Raw genomic sequence first — 23439 nt, 5'->3', positions numbered from 1 at the left:
TTACCCAGAAACGGTGAAAAACGCTCCATTTAATCGGATCACCCTGCTAAAACCTCCATTCACGCATGCATGCAGAGGTTTTACGTGAAATGCATAGGACTTATCCCAGCCGCCGATCGTAGCTAAGTTGGGCATTCGGCGGAGAGTGAATGTCGGAAGTGTGAATCGGAAGTTATTCATCTTTGCTCCAGTGAGAGGAAGTGTTTTGTTCACTCAAGTGTGAACAAAAGTTTCTCGTTTTTCGTGTGAAGGGAAGCGCTGCAAACGCGAACAGAAACTGTTAAACGGAACCAAAAGTTACGCACGGCATAGCGGCAAGGGATCCCTTAGAGATAGGTTTGGGACTTCCAGGCCATTTCAGGCCACTCAGGGTCAGTGCTGACTCTCAGAAGCATGCTTAGGATCCCGGAGATCGGCGTGAGTCACCTCGAATATTTACGTGTACGTGGTGCTTTAGGACTTTCCGAGCCCAAGGTGGGGCCCTCAGAAGCCAGTGTGGGCGGCGGGCGCTAAGAGACTAGGCCCAGGGTGAGCCTGGAGCCCTCGGATAACAGTGTGAACCCTTGGGGTCTGTGTCGAATCCCTAAGGACCCTACGTAGGGACATAGTAAACATGTGTTGCGGAACTCAGAGGGACACTTGAGCTGTGACCCCTCAGATGCCGGCTTGGGGTTAGCAAAGTCTGTCGCCTCAAAAGTTTGGCTGAACTATCAGAGGCCAGTTAAGGTTCTCAGAAATGTTCGAAGGCTCAAATATCCATGTATGGGCCCTCAGAGAACATGGACACCAGTGGGACTTTCAGAGGCCGGTTTGGGCCCTCTGAAGGCTTCTTTAGGGCTCAGTGGAGCTCCTTAGGAGCCTTTGTTTAGAGCAAGCTCATGAGCCCTGCGACACTTGTACGGTACTTGAACCTGTCGCAGACATTTGATGAGAGTTGAGAAAGGCCCCGAAGATTTCGTTTCACGCTTTGAACGAAAATTGTGTCAGCACTCCAAAACTTATGAAAATCAGCTGTAAAATGTAATAAAGAACGAACTACGAACATGTAATGAATCACAGCATTGACATTTCCAAGTCTGGACTCGGAGTCTTGAAGATTTTGGCGACTGCGAGTCAGACTCTGGTTTGAACTGCTTGCTGCAACCGAGTCTGACCTCACAGGCATTCTCAGAAAGGTACCCCCATTTTTTCCCGACTCTAAAATCTCATCGGATCTGTATCGATCTCAGGGGGTGCCCGGTCCGAGGTTGGGGGGGCAAGATGCCCCGCTTGCCCCCCCGTGGCGACGCTAATGTTCGCCGCCTATCCTTGATGATCCGCCGGGCGGTAAGACCACCTGGCTCAGAGAGGCCCACAGTGGTGGAATGGGTGGCCGAGAGCGGCGATAGTATGGACTCAGCGGCCAGGGAAGACGGGAGTCCAAAGCGATGCAGACAAAACCTTTCTGCTGAGCCGCGCCGGACGGGCTCAGCTGCTGGTAAATACGACCACAGCCGTGATGGCTTCTGCTTCTGAATTAAATCTGATTCAGTACTTAACAGAACAATGTAGATTGTAGATGACTGCAATGAAAGTGACTTTGTTTCCACTCTCCATCGTATGATACACTCTTATTTAACCGTATGGGGGCGTGATAAATGCGGCTTGTTCACGGCGGGCTGTCCCCACTAGTCCAATTACCTGTTGAGAGGTGATGTTAGGAGGACACCTGATTATATATGTTGTTGTATTGAGGAGTGAGGACACCTGCTATATGGTCAGTGGTGATGTCCGGTGTCCGGTTATCCAGTTACCTGCTCAGTGTTAGTGTCCGGCGGACAGTCACCTGCTGAGTGGTGGTGTCCGGTTATCCAGTTACCTGCTGAGTGGTGGTGTCTGGTTATCCAGTTACCTGCTGAGTGGTGGTGTCCGGCGGACAGTCGATGCAGCCCGTGGCCAGCTGGTCCGGCTGGTAGGTGGCCAGCGGACAGACCTGGCACCGGTGGCCCTCAGTCGAGTTCAGGAACGAACCTGGGAACGGAGGGCTGGGTCAGTTTCCTGTTTCGGCGGTCTGAGGGCAACCTTTGGGCTATAACTCATATTGCCTACACTGCACTGTCTGCATCATCTTTCACTAGCCGAGCTGTTCACCCACATGTCCCTGGCTGCGAATGGGCGCCACACGGCCGGCCAACACGGCTCTCCCCATCACGAACGTCTCTTCCCGTTCCGTGATCCACTACCCACCACGTGACACGGGTACACTACATATAGCGCGCGACAAGAGTGGGGATCCACTCCAAAGCCACTTTAACATAAGAACAACCGCGTACGGCAGGGAAACCCGACGGAATAACTTAATCCCTTGGCTAATATTTAAACCCATGTGTAAGTGACACTGGGCTTAAAATCTGGGTTTACCAGAAGCGTAGGCAAAATCCGTGGACATTGAACTTTCACCGTGCTAAACAATAGCGAATAAACGACACGGTGGTGGACAGGGGTATGCTGGACCCTGGCACTGTGGAATCTCAGTAGCCCCTACCCCGCACTCCCTGTCCCCGTCTCGCCCCGGTGACCGACCTGGCTGGCAGACGGGCAGCGAGCAGCTCTCTGCCGACGTGGCGCCTCCGCTCTCCGTGGTCGTACCCTCCGGACACGCAGTACACGTCTGCTGCGCCCCAGAGGCGCGGTACGTGCCCCGCGGGCACGGCTGGCACGTATTGTCCACCGCCAGCTGGAAGCCGCTCTCGCACGCCTTGGTGCAGTTCTGCGGGCGGGTGAGGACGTCAGGTCTCCCGTCTCACCGCTCATCACTGGTTCATTTCTCACCTTACATCGAACATCACTCACCACTTACATTCATATACTAAAGCGATAGTCATGTTGAAACATCCGACACGAAAGCTCGTTTTTTTCTGGTGCAAGAGAGCATGCTAATGGTTCGTGGTTCACCGAGTAATAATCCTGGATGAACAGCGCACGGACGGCTCATCCGCCGCAACCAGCCGAGCATAGTTAGTTAGCCTCTGCCAGCATCCATGGCGAGGTCACCTCAACCTGCATAGCGACCTGCCAGTGAAGGCAAACTACTCCATCGATACAATGACACATAATTGCTCTCCTATTTGTCCGACATTAGCCCACAAGGCCGGCGCCGCTCCGTGCCCGGGCCGACCGTGCCCGCTCGGACGGGTCCGGCGGCGGCCGACTGACCTCGGCAGAGGTGCTCTCGGTGCCGCGCGTGGTCAGGCCGCGCTCACACTGGTAGCAGGAGAACTGGCCGGCGCGGCCCTGGTAGCGGCCGACGCCGCACGGCTTACAGAGCTGCAGAGCGCTGTCAAAGTACCGGCCGGCCTCGCACCGCTCTGCGGACGGAACGGGGCAGGTCAGAGGGGAGGTCACAGGGGTAGATAAAAAGTCAGGAGAGCGAGTCAGGTTCAAGGAGAGTGAAGCAAATCAAGTCACAGGACGGTATAGCCTGGACATGGGCAGCGCGGGTCGGGCGATACAGTGGAGAAAGCAGGGGTCACTAGCCACATAGCTGGACGCTGGGGACAGACATGACCAGGTCCGGTCACATGGAAAGCATGTAGGGTCAGACATGCTATGGTATATAGGTGCCGTTCAGGGGAAGGTATGATCAGGTCAGATCAGGTCAAAGCCAAAGGAGGGTCAGATGAGGTCATACGTTGGGTGGCAACAGATGCCAAGCTGCGGCTAAACCTGAGAGTAGTGGTGGCCTCATTGTGGTTCGATACGAACAGTAAAAGTATGCACAGGCAACTTATGTCATCCTTATCATCCCTACATATTCAGCGGCTACGCTTCCTGACAGTAACATGAAACCGCTTCCTCTTTAAGCCGTGTAGCAAATCTTTATGTTCGCGTTTGTTGCAAACAATGCTCCCTGGCTGCTGTGATGGGCGCACTAAGTGCAGTGATTACCACCGCCAGCCGGTCGGGGCGGGCACGTGACCGACCACTCGACACATCCGGGAAACCCATGGACCCTTCGCTAGCAGCCTGACCCGGTTCGTCCGGCTGGGAAAAAGCGTGCCGCGCCGTCACCGAGCACAATGGCAGCGGCTGGGGCCTCTGCTGAAAAAGGACCCCTGGCGAGCGGACCGGTTACACCGGACGGAGGCGCGGTCGGTCCGGCGCGGCCGGCGCGGCCGGGGTTACCACTGACCTTTGCAGAGGTCGGCCGTCTGGGCGCCCCTCATCTGCGTGGTCGACTGCTTGCCGGCGATGTCCGGACACGGGATGCAGCTCGACTGGCCCAGCCCGCTCTGGTAGCTGCCGATGGCGCACTTGCGGCACGTGCGCGACTCCAGGTCGAAGTAGGTGCCGGCCGCGCAGGCCACTGCAAGGGCGGACGGTCGGGTCAGGTCAGATACATACCGCCTACCGGCACAGGCTACAGAGGGTCATGTTAGGTTAGGGACCGGCTGTGCAGGTCGGGCAGACGGCCAGGTCGGTCAGTTTGGATACCGGCCGCTCATGACAACTAGAAGTTGCATTATTTTATTTTTTACAGGCTGCCCTCATGGTGTGACATGCGCCTACACAGCTGGCGTGCCTTATGCTTCCTTGGCCGTGAGCAGTCCGACCGGGGACCCGGTCCTAGCGTGTCAGATTGCGGTTAGCTGTGGACCAGCGCGTAACGGGGGCCATGAGAACACCGGCCCTGACAGGGACTACTGAACCGCGAACATTCAGAACAAATTGTCAGTGGCCCTGAACACGCAAACGTGACACTATGGCGATATAAGATGAAAAGTATGTACAGTCTGTCTTAAAAGTACCTACCGCGCAAAGTGACGGTGGATCCATCAAGCCTGACCGAGGAAGGGCCTGCTATGATTTGAAAGTCACCGAACCGGGGAATGGACCTGGGGAATGGACGAGGATGTCAATTGTTTCGGTGACTCAAATTTAGCAGGCCCTTCCTAGGTCAGGCTTGAGGGATCCACCGTTGCTTTGCGCGGTACTTTTAAGACAGACTGTACATTATAAATATCACGCTTTTCAGTGAATTGGGTATGCTCCCTTTTCTCCCTTTTTCTACGCATCTCTCTTCCTCTCCCCCTCTCTTCCTTTCTCAGTCCCTTCAGCGCCGATATGTCTGACATGCTGCCTGTATACCACCGCCAGTCACCACTCAAGGTTGGCTGGTTACCGGTGCAGTCCAGACAGACGGGCTTTCTCCGCCGGGACCCGTCTCGCCGAGCCAGGCGCGCGCGGCCTCCCTTCCTCCCCTCCCCCTCCACATGGTGCGTCAGTGCACGGCCTAACGCCCAGCCGTGAGCTGCCGTGAGGCTAACGGTGACGTTTACTTACCACACGAACGGTCAACGAGCACCTTGCCCTCCTGGCAGCGGTACTCGGTGTCGATCTGTACCGAGCCCGGGTCTGACTCCACATTGGGGAGCTGAGAGTTGACGTCGAACTGGCCCTGAGGAGACACAGAGGGAGGTGTTGACAAGATATTGCACAAATGCCGTACATCCAGGCCGATTACATTTGTAGATACGGCCATGTCAATTTGATTGTTATACGTGTTTGTGGCGGCGGCAGGTCGGTGCATGTCCAACATAATGTCCAGGATAGTCCGCTTAGTTCGGCGGACTGTTTGGAGGTCAACGGCCGGTCCTGCGGTCTCGGACGCTGCGCTGAGCTGCTGTATGTGGTTGACCGGTGACGCCGGTCGTTGGGGCCCTCGACTGATCGAACCAGACCCCAGCCGGTCGCCACTCAGGCCACCGTACCGCGCCGCCGCCGGCTGGGTCGAGCCGGGCTGTGCTGGCCTGGGCTGGGTCGGCAGCTCGTTACACAGCTACATCGGTGGTCAGGCCGCTCATTGCCGCCGCCATTGCATGTGTACGAGCCGGCCATTGAAGCAGCGGCGGTGGTCTGTGGTGGTGCGGCCGTGTCCGACCCAGTTCCGCGTGCATGGGTGTCCGGCAGCACTGACCCAGTGCGCCGCCAAGTCGGTCAGCGAAGAAATGGGCCGGCACGGCGGAAAGGCGCCACGCTGGGAGCCGGCCGGGTCCCCACAGCGGCGGCAATCGCTAACAACCCGGCACCGAACGAAAGGCGAACACAGCATGGGAACGGTGGCTAGGGGAGCCGGGGGCGAGTCGTGGCTGAAACCGAAACCGCCCAATGATGTGATGTGACTCGGGTGGTTGTGTGTCATTCAATCCGACGAATGAAGTCCATTCGCACGGAGTAATTGTAGGCAGCCCGCTTTGCTTCGGTGGTGGGTACTCACGCCATCGAGGATGATGTCTTTGATGAGCTTCTGCACGTCGGCAACCTGCTTGGTGTCTTCGTGTGTGACGGAATCGCTGAAACAGAGGAAAAAGAATGTCAGTTGGTCCACTACCATGGCGGTCAGAAATCGCTAAAACTGGGGACGGACAGCCGTCAGTTGGCATGAAACCGGAGCTCTCACGGCCAAAATCACTGACACGCGGAAGACGACTTTCAATTGGCGACTGCCACTCTCATTTCTAAAATGGGACCGTATGTGTCGCTAAAAAGTCGGTGTATGTACTTATAGATCCAGTAAATAAGACAAAATCTTATTTGATAGCCGCGCCATTGGAAAAAATCATGCAGTAGGTACCTGCCGCTCAGGTCACGAACGTTACTCTGCAATACCTGAATGGGGTGGAGCAGACGCGCGTGATGGCCCCGCTCACAGTGTAAGGCGAGCGTTCTACCCCGCTTGCAGTCTCGAGTAAGGCAAATATAATGACCCGCTCACAGCCCTATTAAGTAGGCGTAAGGCGAGTCGCCGCACCGGACGGAACTGCACGGTGGCCTGCGTCTCGCTGCCGGCGGAGGGCGCGCGGTGGAGGGAGGGTTGGGGAGGGGGCGTCACGCTTGCTGGCAGCGGTGGGGGAGTAAATGAGACAGCGGTCGTGCACCGTGCGCTCTGCATAGTAAGTGCCGCATTGGGCCTCCACGGGGTACAGGGGGACAGGAGGCTGATGTCCCCCGGTAGGTTTTCAGCTTTGTCCCGGGAACTGTGAGTCTCGTCTCTGACCTGGCAGTGTCCGGTGGCAACCGTACCGCGAGTCGAGCAAGATCACTATCCACTTTCCAATACCGTCCAATCTAAGGCTGACTGTGTATGGTATATTGGTATAATTGATGCTAGGACGGCCGTAGTTAGTTAACCCGCGCCCTGCTGGGGGGGTGTTTGAACACCCCCCCTTGTGGTTTTTCGCGAATATCTCAAAAACGGCGGCGCGGAGCGCCGCCGTTTTTGGTACACCTTATCATACATCAATTCTACACATGTTGTGAAAATTTCAGACCAAGGTCATTCAAGGTCAGGTCACCAGGTCACTTGAAGTGACCTCACCTCATAAAAAGTTTCAATGTCTGTCATAGCTACACCGAGTGACCGATCGCTTTGAAACTTTCAGCGATTGCTAAGAGCAATAGTATATACAAAATGTATATCTCAGAATTTTGATATCGATGACCTAAGGTCAGGTCAATTTTGCGACCTCCCCATTATAAGTCAATGGGAGAAAATTGAAATGCGCCTCTTTTGGACGAAAGACATTATAAACACTCCCAAACACTGAATTACAAGTGGTTTAGACACACTGAACATGAAAATGGTGTCCGTGACCCCTGTTTATGCCCTGAGGTCATCTTAGGTCACGAATGGTATTTAACAGTTTTTCGCAAATAACTTTTGATAGAGGCATGCTAGAGCGATGAAAACGCCTTAGATGTGTTCAGCTCGACGATGCGGATCGACTGATATGCAACATGACCCTTTCCGGTCAGGTCATGACCTTGACCTGAGGTCAAATTTTCAAGTTGACCTTTCAAGGTCAAGTTATAGTTCATTCGATGCGTCTTGACGAGAGGAACACGATGCCGGTAAAAGTAAGCTCGTACAAGGCTTGGGTCAAAAGTTATTGCAGAAAAACTGTTTCCGAAAAAATCGGCTATTTTTGCAGTTTTTGCCCCCTGCAGGCAAAACTGTTGACGTTAGGTCAAATCTGAGAAAGTTACTCAGAAAGGGCGTTAATAGGGCTATCGAATGCGCTTTTCCGCGGCGCTGTAGCTCTATTGGTTCCCGAGTTATGCGTTGGCTTCTTGGAAATTATTGACATTCGACCTGGAAATCGGCGAAATTTTGCCTTCAATGACCTCTGGTGACCTGACCTTTGACCTGACCAAAAAATTGACCGAAGTGATTTCCTCATTATTTTTGACGCTCTTTCGAACGCCGCCTTCCGCGTATCGCTACGTGGCCCAGGAGCCGAGTTAGAAGGGGGGGGTGTTCAAACACCCCCCCCCGCCCCCCCCAGCAGGGCGTGGAAATCCAGGACCCCCAGCCGGGCGCGGGTTAACCCGCGCCCCGTAGGGCTACCGGCGGACCCTACCATCCGTAGGGGGGGGGGGGTGTTTCGCCCCCCCCCCCCCCCCTAAGATCTCGACGGAAAGTTACCGGCCGATTTTCAAAATTCAAACGGCGTTCGATAGCCCCACCCGGGAACTACCTTGTGACCAAATTTCATTGACCTAGGTCAAACCGATGACGTCACAGGTCAGGTCAAAGGTCAGATTTTTACCGTTCACAGGCATTTCAAGAAATGTGTTGTGAAATCGAGTAAATTGGTAATTTATTGAAAACCATCGATGGTACATTGTTCGTCAAATACATAATTTGCTATCTGAGGTCACTGATACCAGGGCAGGTCACAGCGAGGTCAGGTCACCGGGGGTCACAATATGAAAGTGTCGTGTGACACATGTTTTATGGTCCATTTTACATGATAAATGCGGTTATGTGGGTTAGGCAGCCTTTGCGGCCAGCCTAGGTCACGTTTTGGTGAAGGTCAGGTCAAGGTCAGGTCAAATTAGGTCAAATTTCAAAGTTGATATTTTGCGTAAAATGGGTATCGATTCGATGCAGCTCGTCACGGGGAGTCTAATGGTGGTCTTTGTTTTGCTCTACGAGGTCTAGAATTGCCGAAAATTGAGTTTGAAAATTTGACGTCATCATTTTTGAACAGTTTTTTCGCTATAACTTGACCAAAAAACGAGGTATCGATCTGAAATTTGGTATGTAGATAGAAGATGGTAGGTACTATCACATATATTCCGTTTTTTCGAAACTAAAAAAACTTTTGGATTTTTTGGCTAATATATAAAAAAATGCTTTTTTGATTTTTGGGGGTCAAAACTCAAAAGTTTCAAAAATCTGAGATAGCAGTTTTGTAGCCCTGTCAATTCTACACCTTTTATGTCCTGATCATTTTTCTGTATCTTCAAAGCTGTAGGCCTGACAGGTCTTCTCGCGAAGGTCTTTTTTCGGTCGAAAATGACAGAACATGACGTCATTCTGACGTCATTTGTGGCCAACCTATCATAGCCTCTGGAAAAATTTTTGGTCACAATGTGTAAAATTGATGCCCGGAGGGGTCCTGAAAGTTTGGTGGCAATATCTCCAGCCGTTTAGGAGATATCGACCGAAAAGGACAGGGGGGGGGGGGGGCCGTTTCGGCCCCCCCCCCTACGGGGCGCGGGTTAAGACTGGGTACGTGAAACCAGTCCAAACGAATTAAGTTATTGTCTTTGGTGTCTAATTTGTTCGGCTTCGGCATGCGGTAGGGTGTTAGCATTGATCAAACAATCGAACTTTCGTGTCACTTATCGTTGTCAACTGCGTGAATTGTCAAAGTGATTTTACGTTGCTTGGAGCATTGATTTCCAAAAGAAAGTTACTCTGAATCACGTCTGATTCATCGAGTGATTATAAGTCCACGTCAGCCGTACTGTGTGTAATTGTATCCAAAGTAGGTAGATCACTGTTAGTACTGGAGTAGTATCACGCAAAGGTGAAAGTGCCGCGGTGGTGTGGCGCGCCGCTATGCTCGCTGGTTAAATCGGCCAGTGGTCGTGACCGGCGACTGCGCGCTGCCGACCGCTGGTGAAGGGCCTGTTAGCGGGCTCTTGGTGGGTGCGGCGAGTCAGAACATATGCCAGAGCCCAATATTGAATGTTTGTAAAAATGGAACCTGAGCCGAAGTCATCCATCCTGAAGACGTTTTTTTCGGCATAGACCTGTCAGTGATTATTCATGCGTTGCGGCTGCATTTAGAACCGAAGAAATAAAGTTGCGATTCAATATCACGAAATGCTCACTTCTATTTTGGTTGCCAGCGTCAGTTGACGGGCTTCCGTTGAACTAACGTTCATCGTGCTAAGAAAATGTGCATTTTTTGTTGCCGCTATCCAGGTACAAAAAAAAAAAGAAGATTCGGTGTTTTGGGAGGACATTCTGTGATTCTTTTTAACTATAAATGCTTGTCCTCAGAAGATATTCCGGCTATTCTGGGAGAAGCTAGAAAGTTGCTGCATTGCCCCGGAGAATGTCCTTCCGGCTGTGGAAGAGTATTGTGTGTTTTAGAAGGATATTTCAAGGTGATATGTCTTATTTTCGATGCATTTTCCGGAAGAATGTTAAGTGCCTTCTGAATAAATGTTGTTCATGTTCTTGTGCGAGCGAATGTTTGGATGAATGTCTCGTACGCTTTGAGTGATGTTTGATAAATAATGGTTAGATATAATGCATGTTCTCGAGGATGTTCTATATGTTCTGGACGTTTGCCGCTCCCGTGCCGTTTGCTGTCGGAGACGGGAGACACCATTCAGGTCTCGGCGCTCAGCCCGTGTCGCGTGTCGACTGTTTGGTTATACAACCGCGGTCTATGGCGGATACAGCTGTATACTCGGCACGGAAACCCCCGGCCGGACTTCTGCCGTGTTGACAGGGATGTCACCTAGTCAGCAGCTTATTACGGCCCTCCGACTTCCCGGCAGTCATTGGGCCCGTTCGTGCGGCGCTCACGCACCGCTACCTGCCGTCGCCTCAGCGGTACATTTTACAAACACGCTCCCTACAATACTGTGATATCAATCTACAGCTTCAACGAAGAAACATAGTACTAGCACACTGTATATGGACTGTTGAAAACTTTTTGGAGGCGCATATTAAGTTTTTCTGCCGTTATCAGCAATCTTGCCCATTGTATCTAAAGGAGGATTTCACTCTATTGCTATTTTATCGTCCTGAACACAAAATAATCGGCTTCACTGTTAGGACACGGGTGCAGTGTTTCTTGAACCGGACGCCAGTGACAAATGTGTGTTGGCTTTCCTGTCGACATGTTGTGTGCCTTCTGCAGTGGCTGCAGGGTACCTCACGGTCCAATTGTCACGTAGTCAGACCGACTCACGGGCCTTCTGGCTCCAGTCACGAGTCCTAAGAGACTGACTGATATACCATCTCATATGCGATCCTTTGCGCCTCACGGGCCCTGGCCGATAGGCGTGATGGACAGATGTCACGGCAGACCGACACAGGTGATGAGCAGGTGTGTTACCGGCCGACATCTCTGCGTGACGGGAAGACGGGCTAAAGCGGTGAAGCGCAGCGCTCTCTGACGTGCCGGCATATATCGACTGTGTGATGGGAAGACGGTGCGGCGGTATACCGCGTGACGGTCCGACACCGAAATAATGAGTGGCTCGTCGATGTGCCTTTACCGGAAGTGAGCTGTTTCCGGTGTGAGCGCGGTGTCGACGTCTGCAGCCGGTGATTTGACGCCTGAGTGAACGCTGTCAGTGAACCGAGTAAAGACAGACGAGATGAATAGACGTGCTACTGAATAGATTCAGAGCCCTTACGACGGCACTCTTTAGTGACGGGCGTCATTGAAATGGTCTGGTAGATACCTATTATATACTGAGCTAGGTAAATTTTATATGAAAATGGTGAGTTGATTATCTATTTTTCACTGATAACCTTCACTTTTGCATTGCGTTGCATGAGTTTATTCGTTCAAGAGAAAGCTACGAGCATACCTAGCCCGCTAATCACGGGCTCTCAAAAGCGCCCATCCCCCGCTGACCGGCGTGGGCGTTCGCGATGGGGTGCGGCACCCGCCGGGCCCAGAGTGCTCACGGCCGCACGACTGAAGGTGACTCCTGCTCTGGAGAGGGGAGCACCGGACCGGCAGTCCCCCAGACCGGACCGGACGGCCAGACCGGCGCCAGACCAGATGGGCTGATTCATCGCCATTCGCCAGCCTGCACGCCCGCCTGACCCGTCACATCCAACAAAGAAGCTAAAAAAGTAATCCGATATAACACTGCACTTCTCCGAGACCACAGAAAATCGGCTCGCCTGCATTATTCAACAAAACGTGAGCCGCGAATCTGCACCACAAAGAATAGAGTGAGCGTGCCGCACGGTCGTGCTAAATGTTGCGGGCCGTTTTTACAGCGTGCTGGTCTGCCTGACTGGCTCCTGTGGGAACATGTCGGCGGATGGGCCTCGGAATGCATGCGCACGGCGGCGTCACTCGGGCTCCGTGGTCGCGTGACCTCATGTATGGGCGATGACAGTCCCACGCACGGGGCTTGGCACACCTGTACACCGCGGTCGGCGGAGCGTACACCGGCTAGACGGGCCAGTTTTAGGTCTTTTTTACGGGACATCAGCGGTCCGCACTGACTAGGAACTGTCCTTCATATATGGGCTGGAATATGCAGCCGAATCCTGAGTCTGACTAGCAGTTTGCTGCATTACGTCGCATCCTCATACCCACGGAACTGTCATTGAAGCATCCACACCTCGATCCAGTGGCCTTACTGCCCTGTCTGTCCTGGTCTGACGTTTGCTGGTCGCGCCACTCCCACTCTTGCCGTCGGTTGATCACTCGTGTGACCATTGGTCACGACCCCGGCCCGATTACCGCCGGCCGTGGTGGCCGCACTCCGTGTAACTGAGCCAGTCTGTCGTCAGACCGGCGGACACGTCACGCGTCGCCTGTCACCACACCAGATCAGCCCGTTTCGCCGAAGACGCAGACTGACGATTAAGACCTAGGATTAGCGTGTAAGTCGGTGCTGGAGAGAACAAGGCGGCAGCAGTGGGCAGGGCGCAGCCCACTCTGTGTTTTGGGGAACTCGGCTCCTTCTCTGAGCGGGGTTGGCTCCAGTGGCTCGTTCAGCGTGAGTGGGATATCAGAGTGCGGGGGTCGGCGGTCGGCCGCTTACACCTCAGACAGAAGACCGGGAAAGAGGAGGGGAGGGGGACAGGTGGCCGGAAGTCACGCGACGCCGGCTGTTCGTGGACCTGCCCTCCTCTCCCCTCCTCACCATCCATTCCCGGATGGTGCACACTGCACGACCGTCCGGCGGGCCACAGAAGCGGCATGCAGTCGAAGGAGTAGCGAGATATTTCTCTGCCACGGCCGCACTCCGTATCAAAACACGCCTTTATGTTGCAATTAGTAACTGCCAAGACATTGCTGACTACCAAGATCGTTTGTTTCCAAGAAGTTTTTTTTTTTTGCTTTGTTATGTCGTGCCAGTCATGAAGCCCCTTTCAAGTAAAGATTAGGGTAACGACTCATGAGTAAACAATTGATTATGTCGCTTAGCAGTGCTTGAAATTAGCATTGAGTTAAGCTACCGGATAAAAAGTCGGGACTCGGGAGACAGCCAAGATTTCTAAGACAAAAAAAAAACGTCCTTATCCGTTTCCTTAATCGTCTTCGACTAAATTCCATTCATTGTAAACATATCTAAATGTCAATCCTCCTAACATTCCTACCATTTAATCTGCTCTAACAAAGCGGCCTGCATACTTTTATCGTGTTTCGTTTGTAAGGAGAGCCCTGTTTGATTGAGTACGGCGGCCCCACGTGACCCGGGCTGTGTCACTCACCTTTGCACGGGTACGCTGATTTCGACCTCATATACACCGTCTGGACTGGACTGCCGCTTCAGGCGCCTCTGGTGACTCCCTGTCAACACACAGGGGAGGGAGAAGATTGTCAGGACTGTTGCCGCACGCTTCACGATCGCTCGGTGGAGAGGGGGTGTCGCAGAGGACCGTCGCACAGTTGCAACTGCCCATTCCTTATACATACATACACGGACACGGACGTACAACACGGGCCACCTTGAACCTCATTCGCTAAGTCTAGGGTTTGCAGCGATTATTTCAGGCAAAGAGAGCTTTCAGCTTTGGGAACGAACTATTTTAGCACACCCTACAAAATTAGTATATTTCAATGGTGCGATCAAAAAGGCGCATTTCTACTTTCCATGATGGTATGCACGCACTTTATGCACTCCTGTTATCGCATGGGATGGGAGGCTGCCTGTCTTAGATTCCGATACAGATACAAAGCTTAGCCGCTTCTGGTGTAATTCCAGAAATGCAGTGAGACTGCTGAGACTTTTCGTGCCCGAGAGAATGAGGCAACGAATCCGGGATTGTCTGGAAGGAACACAAAGAACACCACGAGAAATAATTTTGGCGTGCTTGTGAAACGCCTGAATCGCGGACGTGCCTTTGGTTTGTCTGTGTTCTAATAATGCCTCGCTGCTGACGTGTACGATTTCACATCGTAGTATGAGTATTGTCGGACGGTAGCGAGTTTCCACACATTCTGGGGCAGATATACACGAATTTAGACTCTAAACAATCTCCGGCCACGCATGCCACGGCAGGGCATCCACGCTTGTCGAATCGCTGGGCTCCGGGACGTGCGTCCAGCCGCCAGCTGCCACTGTGACCACCATGGGAGCGGGCGGGGAGGCGTCGGGTGGGGCTCCCAATGGCAGAACGGCTGGGAAGACACACTTTTGACCAGACCGACTCACAGAATATAGCGCGCACTGACACAGTTTACTCAGCACCCCCGCAGTTGTCTGCTCGGACGCCCAGCCTGGGAACCATGCCAATCGCCAGCTTGGCGTCAGGTGGCCTGGCTATTCCACTTCAATAGACCGCTCAATTTATATGGTAATGACCGTATATGAATGTAAATATCTAGCCATATTTCAACATCTAGTCTAAGTGGCACGCTCGATGGAAAGTTCAGGCGATAAACACTTTCATCGTCCGTACAAATAAGGGCTGACTGGCGAATTCCGCACTGATTGTATCGTCAGCGAGGCGTCTCTGGCGTCATCACTCCATGTATGACGTCACACACCCTGACGATGCGGCGTGGAAAGGCCGCCTCATTGAACTGTGACTGTGACTGACTGTGATTGGCCTTTGACTGTGACTGCGGCTCTGATTGCCGCCTCTCGGGTCGGTCGGCCGGTCGCGGGCGGAGAGCCCCGGTCGCCGAGGGTTGGCCGAGCGCCGGTGGGCGGTCGAGCTAATACCACAACACGGCTCGGCGACAAAAAGCATCGCTTTCACCGGCTGGCCGACCTTCATCTGGCCGGCTCCGCCAGCCGCCGGCGCCGCGGCCCGTCGGCCGCCGGGGGCACATCGCAACACGCCGCTCATTTGATGAGAGAGTGTACTTCTGCCATTGTAGGGAGCTAAACGAGCGGCTTATTAAGCCCGTGACACGGTGCCATGGGAGCCGTGACCATCCTCCGAGTTCCTTTCGAAACCGGTCGTGGCCTGGTGACGAGAATCCCACGATCAGCTACAGTCGCATAATCTAAGACTCTGCCACAAACGGCTAGAATCTTAATTGTCAAACTTCGTACCCTTACCTTTTACAATGTATCTCGCTCATTTATGCAAGCATACTATTATACACAGCAAATGAGAATAGCTTGCTTTGCATTTGCTGTTTGTAGCCACATGATATGTAAATGTCATGACACGCATTTTGTTGTGATATTTCAGTGCTGCACTGTACTGCAACTGCAATGGCACCATGTCACCTTTGTAAAAAGGTTTGATAGCCCGGGCATAGCATGCAGTAAACTGCAGGCCAAATGTTTCGGCCGCTGGGGTCTCATGGCCTCATGGCCTCATAGCGTGTGGAAATGCAGTGAAGAAATAGGCAGGCAGCACAGGCTGATTGCAATGACGGCTACAGGGTGGTGGTGGCGGATATGATCTCGTGTGTAAAGATGGAGAAATTACAATTAGTCGTTTTAACATGCGACTGGGCTCTCTCGCCACACTGCGTGTGAGAGATGGAATTGTAGGCAGGTATTACGGGAGTAAAGGAACTAATAATTCGATAGACGTGTTATGAAAATTGTTTTTAAATCTTATTCCAAAAAGCCCTAAGCTTTGTAAAAATGAAGGGTTCCTGAGCCAGAACGATTACCTACAGAGATTAGTAGACAGTGTGCTTGATTTTTGCCATTAAGTTTTTCATTTTTCCCGATATTTTCCCGCCTATTTTCATCAAGTACATTTATTGGCCAATGTTCCGTCTAATATGTAATTTTCCTGGTTTATTACCAAATTTAGGTACGCCTGGCGTCGCTGCTATCCTCGTTAGTTATTAAGCACAGCCGTATCCACGCCCACCTACTACATAATTTGTGCGTGCTGGTTTCGAACAATTGGGTGCATCCGGTTTTGAAGGGGGTGTTTTGGACCGTGTCATCCAAAGCCCAGAAACCCGGCCATACACAATACCAATCTTGGATGGAGTGAACAATGAAAGGATGGGTCGGACTTCATAAATGCCTGTCGATTGTGTTAATGTTCAAAGCTCAGACTTTCGACGGTAAGATATTTCAATACCCAATTTATACTACATAGTGAAACGTAGAAATATCCGAAATATCCACAGTGCATATGAGTAGATATTTCATGAATCACAAACATTCGTGAGCTGCCAAGACCGGCCAGTCTAGACTGTGACTTCGGAAGTCGTAGTTACCGCCACCGTTCAATTTCGCCGTTTTTTACTCGTCACACAGTCGCCCTGCCAGGTTTGCCGCCGGCCACCGCCACGCCGGCTGTGCGCCGCTGCGGTCACGCTTCACGCAAAGCCCGGATTTCACTGGCACTTGTATCGGCTCCGATTTCAGCTCTCTCGACCATGTGGCGCAGACGGCCGGTGACGTCACCGGGGCTCAGGCGGTGTGGGTGCCGGGTCGTCGCCCGCGGCGCGGCGCGCGCGACGGGCAGTCGCCGCGACGATGCGGGCCCGGAAGGCGCCCTTTGTCACGTTTCCCGACTAAAAGCGTGACGTATGAGGCTGCGGGACGGCTTTCTGTCTCGGCAGACCGGCGGAAGTCAGCGAGAGAGCGTAGGCGCTGACTGCTGTTGGAGACCGCCGCTGGTGACATGTCGCGGTCCTACGCTTCTTCCGTGTGAAATTGGCATGCCCAATATAAAGTAAGAGTAAGAGTACGCGGGCGATAAGAGTACGCATCAGCTGTTTCGGTTGCTTAGCAACGCGGGTTTGTCGAGTTCATGAAGTGACATGAAGCCGCCAGTGCGTGCTTGTCACCAACGGAACGTGGGCGTTGAGCGGCGACGCTGTTGAGTTTAAGGCGATGAATATTATTTTCGTGCGTTATGATATTATTATGGTATGGTACAATAATTTTGATACTTGGCAGTTGAGATAAGGTACATTTCCGTGATTGTTGTGGGAAACTTGTGAGGTTATCTGGGGAAATACTGTGCAGTGCAATATTCTGTTTGCGAAGTTTTGCACAACGTTTCGGGGTTGTTTTGTGCGCGAATTGCATGTACGGTAAGAGGACGCACTGTTCAGGAGGGTAAGAGTACGCAGAATTATACATTAAATCGAATATTACAGAAATATAGAATTATTAATCTATCGCTCAATGACGTTTGTTTTGTAGGTATATCATCAATGGAGCACTGTGATGCAGATGCGTACCCGAAATTCTTCCAAATACGAGTTATTCTCCCTTTTGATTGTGCATTTTTTTTATAGAAACACACAGTATTATTTCCTGGTTTATAGACTTGAAAGATTTATTTTATGTTTTTCTTTTTGGATACTATAATTAAATTAAATGCTTTCTGAGTTTGAAGTTAAGCATTTGGACAGTACAAGCTGCATAGGTGTGTGTTCATATGCTTGCGTACTCCACCCGCCTGGCGTGCGTACTCTTACACACCCCATGTGGTAAGAGTACGCAACTGCAGCGGTTCAGAAAATGTCAGTTTTAGACCACTTCCATTTACGCTGAAGGATCGTTGCCCCATGGGTTGATGGCTAATTCAATGAACTTTAATATTCCCTATTTGTGATTTCTTTCTTTCAAATATTAAACAAATGAGAGCAAGAAATCCACTAAGTGCGTACGCTTATACGACTTCACCCTACACTTGAAATAGTGGATGTATGGTACCATTTATGTATATGCTATTGCTTGCTTCACTTCAATCAGCATATGCACAGCTATCCAAATACCTATGCTAAATCTAAAAAAAACAGCATATAAATGTGAGCCTTTGACCGAGGCATATTGAAGAATGGGTTCGAGGAGTGTGATAGGAGCGTCATTATACCCATTGGTAGCGTCGAGAATATGTCAGTTTTTATTCTGCTTCATCCTGTGCTGACACAATAGACCAATTATGGAGCTTCCGGAGTGATGTTTATCGGTCGGGCCGGCGAAAAGTGGCCACTTGCCGTCGGAGTGAGTCATTCGTTCTGCCAGTTCACCTCCCAGTCATCCCAGATTAAAACCCTTTTAGTGTGGACACGGAGCTAAGAGCTTAAACAATTGAACTCTCTCGATGGATTTTCGGTATTTTCATTGTTTTTGTAAGAAACATGCGCAATTAATTTTACGTAAGACGATGGCACCTTTACAAAAATGTACTTCACACTGCTGTCGTTATACCTAATGCTATGTAACTAGCCATGAAAAACTCTGGAAACCTTCATGACCCACATTGGTTATGTTTCATATGTGTAGCTACATCAGCAGACTACTCTAATTCACACTTTCACCGGGAGGATTTTCCGATCCACGGTGTAACTGCTGGCTTATGTTTCAAGGTAAAACGTGATCCGATTTTATTTGAGCACATACCTAATTAGTTCCATCTGTTCTAGCTACAGGAGGCGCTAACAAATCTAGGTCTCTAAATGGCCTCCCGAAACTGTATAAACCATAGTTAAATTCATTTGCTTATTTATTTGAATAAGGGAACTATCAGCTTCCTAATTGTTCATGCATCGCGTTAATTTACTTTCTAACCCGTATGCAAGCCTTACTGTTCATTACGAACGGCTTGCTTTGTAGGCACAGGTCTCGCGAGATTAAGCGGTAGGTTTTGCACTTTTACATTTCCGGTTATATCTCAGAAACTAATCGATCTACGATGAAGCCATTTTACACGTTCATGGCCGGCTTGTTACCCAACAAGTCGATCGCATCTTCAACACTTAAAAGCTTAAGACGACGAAGATATAGCCTGAAGTACACTAAATTTTCTAGGTGCAAAAACTACCGCTAAACCCGCGAGACCTGTACGTGTATCTCTGATCAATAGATCCTTTTCATCATAATAGACACATTAATCCAACCGAGTGCACACTGCACGCTCTACACAGCACCTTAGTACAAAAGGAACATGTTGCCACATGACACCACGTTTCCCGACCCATGCCCTGTGTTCGGTGTCCGTGACTGTGTCACCCAGCACGCGTACCGCTCACGGTCGGCCCGGCCGAACCTCCCGCTATCTATCGGCCCGGCCGCACTGATCACACACCACTCCCACCTGTATCGATCGCCGGCAACCGAGCGGTCGCCAGCCAGCCAACACGACACGAGTCACGACCGACACGACCGACCGTCACGAACCGGTCACGGAGCCGGCGCTCCGTGGGCCATGATCGGTCGGCTCTACACTGCACAGCGCGTGTTGGTGTACATTGGGGAGCCGACGTCCCAGAGATCATTGCAGACTGCAGATCTGATCGATGGTCATGTAAAGTGGAAGACTGTAACAGCGTATGGAACACTAACACCAGAGCTACCGTTGTAATTGTTAGAGACTGCATGTGCGTATAGGACACTAACATCAGAGTAGGCGTTGCACTGCGTTGGAGGTTGCAACAGTGCATAAGGCGCTGAGACTGTATACACGTCATGTTGCAGACGAGCCTGTAACAGTATCAAGCAGCAAAAGAGACTGCAACTGTGTATAGGACACTAACACAAGCATAGGAGACTGTATCAGTGTATAGAACACTAACACAAGCATAGGAGACTGCGATAGTGTATGGGACACTAGCACAAGCATAGGAGACTGCAGCAGTGTATAGGACACTAACACAAGCATAGGAGACTGCAACAGTACGTAGGACACTGATTCAACTAAGCATAGGAGACTGCAAAAGGGTATAGGACACAAACACAAGGATAGGAGACTGCAGCAGTTTATAGGACACTAACATAAGAAGTAGGAGATTGCATCTGCATATAGGACAGTAACATGCGAAATCAAGCGAAACATAGGAGACTGCAACTGTGTATTGAACACTAGCACAGGAAACGCAAGGGTTCGCTGCAGCTGTGTATGAAACACTAGCACAGTAAACACAAGGGTTCGCAGCTGTGTGTTGGAAGCAAACACACCACGCCTAGAGACTGCAACTGCGTGCAGAACACTAACACTGGAGCTGGCGGTGCGTGTAGAGGACGGACTGTGAACAGGTCACCGTCATCGAATAGGTATAGCATTGTGTAGCGAGGAGACTGTATCAGTGTAAGACACTAACACGAATTGTGTATAAGACTTGCTCACAAAACACCAGCACCAGAGCTTTTGTAAAAGAATGCAAATGTGCACAGGACGCTAACACTAGAACAGTATGCTGGAGATTTAAACTGTCCGTTGTTCACAAACGTTGGACTGAAGTCTGGGGTTCCGTGAAGCATGCTAAACTGCAACCGTGTATAAGACACCTCACTAAAAACTAGAGATCTCGAATTCTGGAGACTATCATCCGTAGACTAGGGCTATTTGGTACAGGGGTTCGGTTCTAAGAGAAGTGGAGACTGCAGCAGTCGGTAGAAAACCGCCAGAACTGTAGGTACTGTGAACGGTATCAGCCCCGTTCGCCGTCGCAACCTTGACAGCCCATTCTAAGACGAACCTCGTAACGGGAGACGCACTTTTTGTCTTCTCAGAGATGAATGGTGCGCACTTAATGCTGGGGACCGCCGAAGGGATCCGAACATATAGACTGGGTTATGCATACTAAGAGTCGAGCGTCGTCGACAGACGAAGCTTGGATTTCGGCCCCGCTATGGCGAGCGGGGTAGCTGCCAATCATATTTGACGTTGTGAATGGTTGAGCAGCTGCCTTTGGACTGCTGAGTAGCTGTCTGTGGACTGTCACACAGCTTCCCAAAACTGCCGAACCGATTCCTCGATCTATGTGAACTGTGAGTGAGCCAACGTCCCTGCCTGTGCCGAGTTCTGCACAGGACCGTGTTCCAAAGGCGACCATGTGCAGTGTTCCCACGTACGGCGCTTAGAACACGCTCGGTTGGTGTCGGGTGGAGTGCGTGCGTCTGCACTGCAGAGCCGGCCGACCCGGTGTGGGCTCGGCTCTCACACCTGTGTGTTGGAGCAGCTCCGCCCCTCCCAACGGCCCAGGTGGCCCGGCAGCGCCCAGACAGTGGGCGAGGTCGCGTGCCGACGAGCGGGGCGTGGACCGCTGGCGCGGCGCGGCGGCCGGCCAAGGTAGAGGGTCACGCGTTTGATGCGGGCCGGGCTCTCTCTCTCTCTCTCTCTCTCTCTCTCTCTCTCTCCCGTATGACCTCCGTATCTCTCTCTCTCTCTTTCTCTCTCTCTCTCTCTCTCTCTCTCTCTCTCTCTCTCTCTCTCTCTCTCTCCCCCTGTTTGAACTCCGTTCCCCACCTCACTGCAGTGTTTGTGCCTACTCTGACCTCCACCCCTCTGACCTCACCTCTGCTCTGCCTTCCTGTTATCGCCAGTCTGGCCGTACCCTGCCGTTTAAAGCTTCATCCCACGCTGCCTTATCGGCACCTCCCTCTCCTTGGGTCCGTATTTGAGCATCAGACTAACAGGTGTGGCCCAAACATGTGCACCGAGATAATCCACATTAGGTGGATCATTGACGGTTGAGACTATTTACGCCCTCGTGTTATGTCATCGTATCTACAACGCAAGTCAACAAATACCTAACAGACGGGCGATAGCAGTGAACACAAGCATCCGTTCTCCATCTGCATGAACGAGGAACTGTCCATTCAAGCAGCAAGTGGGATGCGAGCGTGCGTACACCAGCAGACTGGTGATCTGACAGATCACAGCAGATGCGTGGCAGACAGATCGCCGGCAGACTGCAGCTCCCTGTGGCAATAGTGATGATTCAGGTGATCTCTGCGAGCTGTGTGAGAGTTTCCAGGAGGCAGACGTAGTCACGGCAGCAGCGTGGGACCGCCGGTAGGCGCGGCTCGGACTCGTGAACTCTCATCCCATGAGTTCCTGCCGTATGAGTCATGCCCGGAACATTGTGATGGGAAGGAAAGTTTTCCATTGCTTCCTTCTTCCAGTGTTATCCCCTCTGCATTGGAGTAAATACTGAACGCATTGATTCGGTCAGCTTGAATGTTCTCCAAGTTCACCCAATGTCCTAAGCGCATTGAAGCATAAGGTTAGAAAATATGTGCATGAAACAAAGCGTATGCCAACAACATATTATTTCTGCTGAAGTGTCAAATATTCTCACAGCGAATAGGTCCCCATGGCCTTGACATATTCAGCTTTCATTATACCTACAGCCGATTTGTTTCCGTGACAAACCTAAAAAAGTGGAGGCTTGTGACACGACTTAACCTTTCATTAAGCTCTACAATCTGTCGCCAGCAATACCTGTAAATTCTTTCTAAATATAAGACTGAGGTGTGACCGGTGCCAGACCTGAGAGAAGGCAGCCTAACGCCTCCACAACAACATGGCTGCCAGTCCAGGTGTTTTGGCTTAAACAAAACCTCTGCTGTCACCGACCACAGTCGCGGTCTTTAATTGGATTTCATTGAACCGGAGTGATTCACCGGGTGAATGCAATATTTTCACATTGAAACGACCCCTTATGCAAACTGGCGATTGGCGATTGTTGTCTAGAATATTTACGGCTGGCGGAAATATTGATTAATGGCTAACGACAAATCCTCCGATTTTGCGATTAGGTAATCCCCAACCTGGCAGATATTGACGTATCCACCGATGCGATTACTGACGTAGACTGGCTCATGATACAATCGTAAATCATGAACACGTGCACTCATCTCAATCGACCTTTTCATTGAAAAGGAGAAACTTTTTACTTTCTTGGGTACGCCAGCTGTCCTGAATATAGGTGACATTGTTGTCTTTGATTTACACCACATTGTGTGATGGACAGTAGACGAGCCAGCAGCAGTGGCCAGCGGACCGGTGGAAAGGTGTACCGGCGGACTGATGTAGACTGGTTAGTGGATCGGCGTGGAGGCGGAGTTCCGTGAACCGGTATAACAGTAAGCCCGGTGAGCCGACTGGTATTTACAACCACCACCAGCCGGTAGTCTGACCACTCGTTCAGGTCACCGGCACATACACTCCACACTCCACGGTGCCCGCTGGAACCGGCCCCGACCCGGCGACACCGGCCGATCGTG

At 51.5% G+C, this 23439-nt stretch overlaps 1 protein-coding gene across 1 annotated transcript in view; it reads right to left on the bottom strand.

Moving 5' to 3' along the window:
* Window positions 1-23439, bottom strand: part of LOC122388199 (sushi, von Willebrand factor type A, EGF and pentraxin domain-containing protein 1-like) — a 34233-nt gene that overhangs the window by 3879 nt on the left and 6915 nt on the right. The window contains exons 2-8 of the mRNA XM_043379071.1: window positions 13757-13835; window positions 6257-6332; window positions 5323-5437; window positions 4172-4345; window positions 3196-3347; window positions 2563-2749; window positions 1892-2010 (exon numbers count right to left, since the gene is read on the bottom strand). Of these exons, the coding sequence (XP_043235006.1) occupies window positions 1892-2010; window positions 2563-2749; window positions 3196-3347; window positions 4172-4345; window positions 5323-5437; window positions 6257-6332; window positions 13757-13835 (902 nt within the window). The remainder of the gene's footprint in view (window positions 1-1891; window positions 2011-2562; window positions 2750-3195; window positions 3348-4171; window positions 4346-5322; window positions 5438-6256; window positions 6333-13756; window positions 13836-23439) is intronic.

Source organism: Amphibalanus amphitrite, unplaced genomic scaffold (genome assembly GCF_019059575.1).
Source record: "Amphibalanus amphitrite isolate SeventyFive unplaced genomic scaffold, NRLGWU_Aamphi_draft 000313F_arrow, whole genome shotgun sequence".
NCBI lineage: Eukaryota > Metazoa > Arthropoda > Thecostraca > Balanomorpha > Balanidae > Amphibalanus > Amphibalanus amphitrite.
This window is presented reverse-complemented; position numbering and strand designations above follow the sequence as displayed.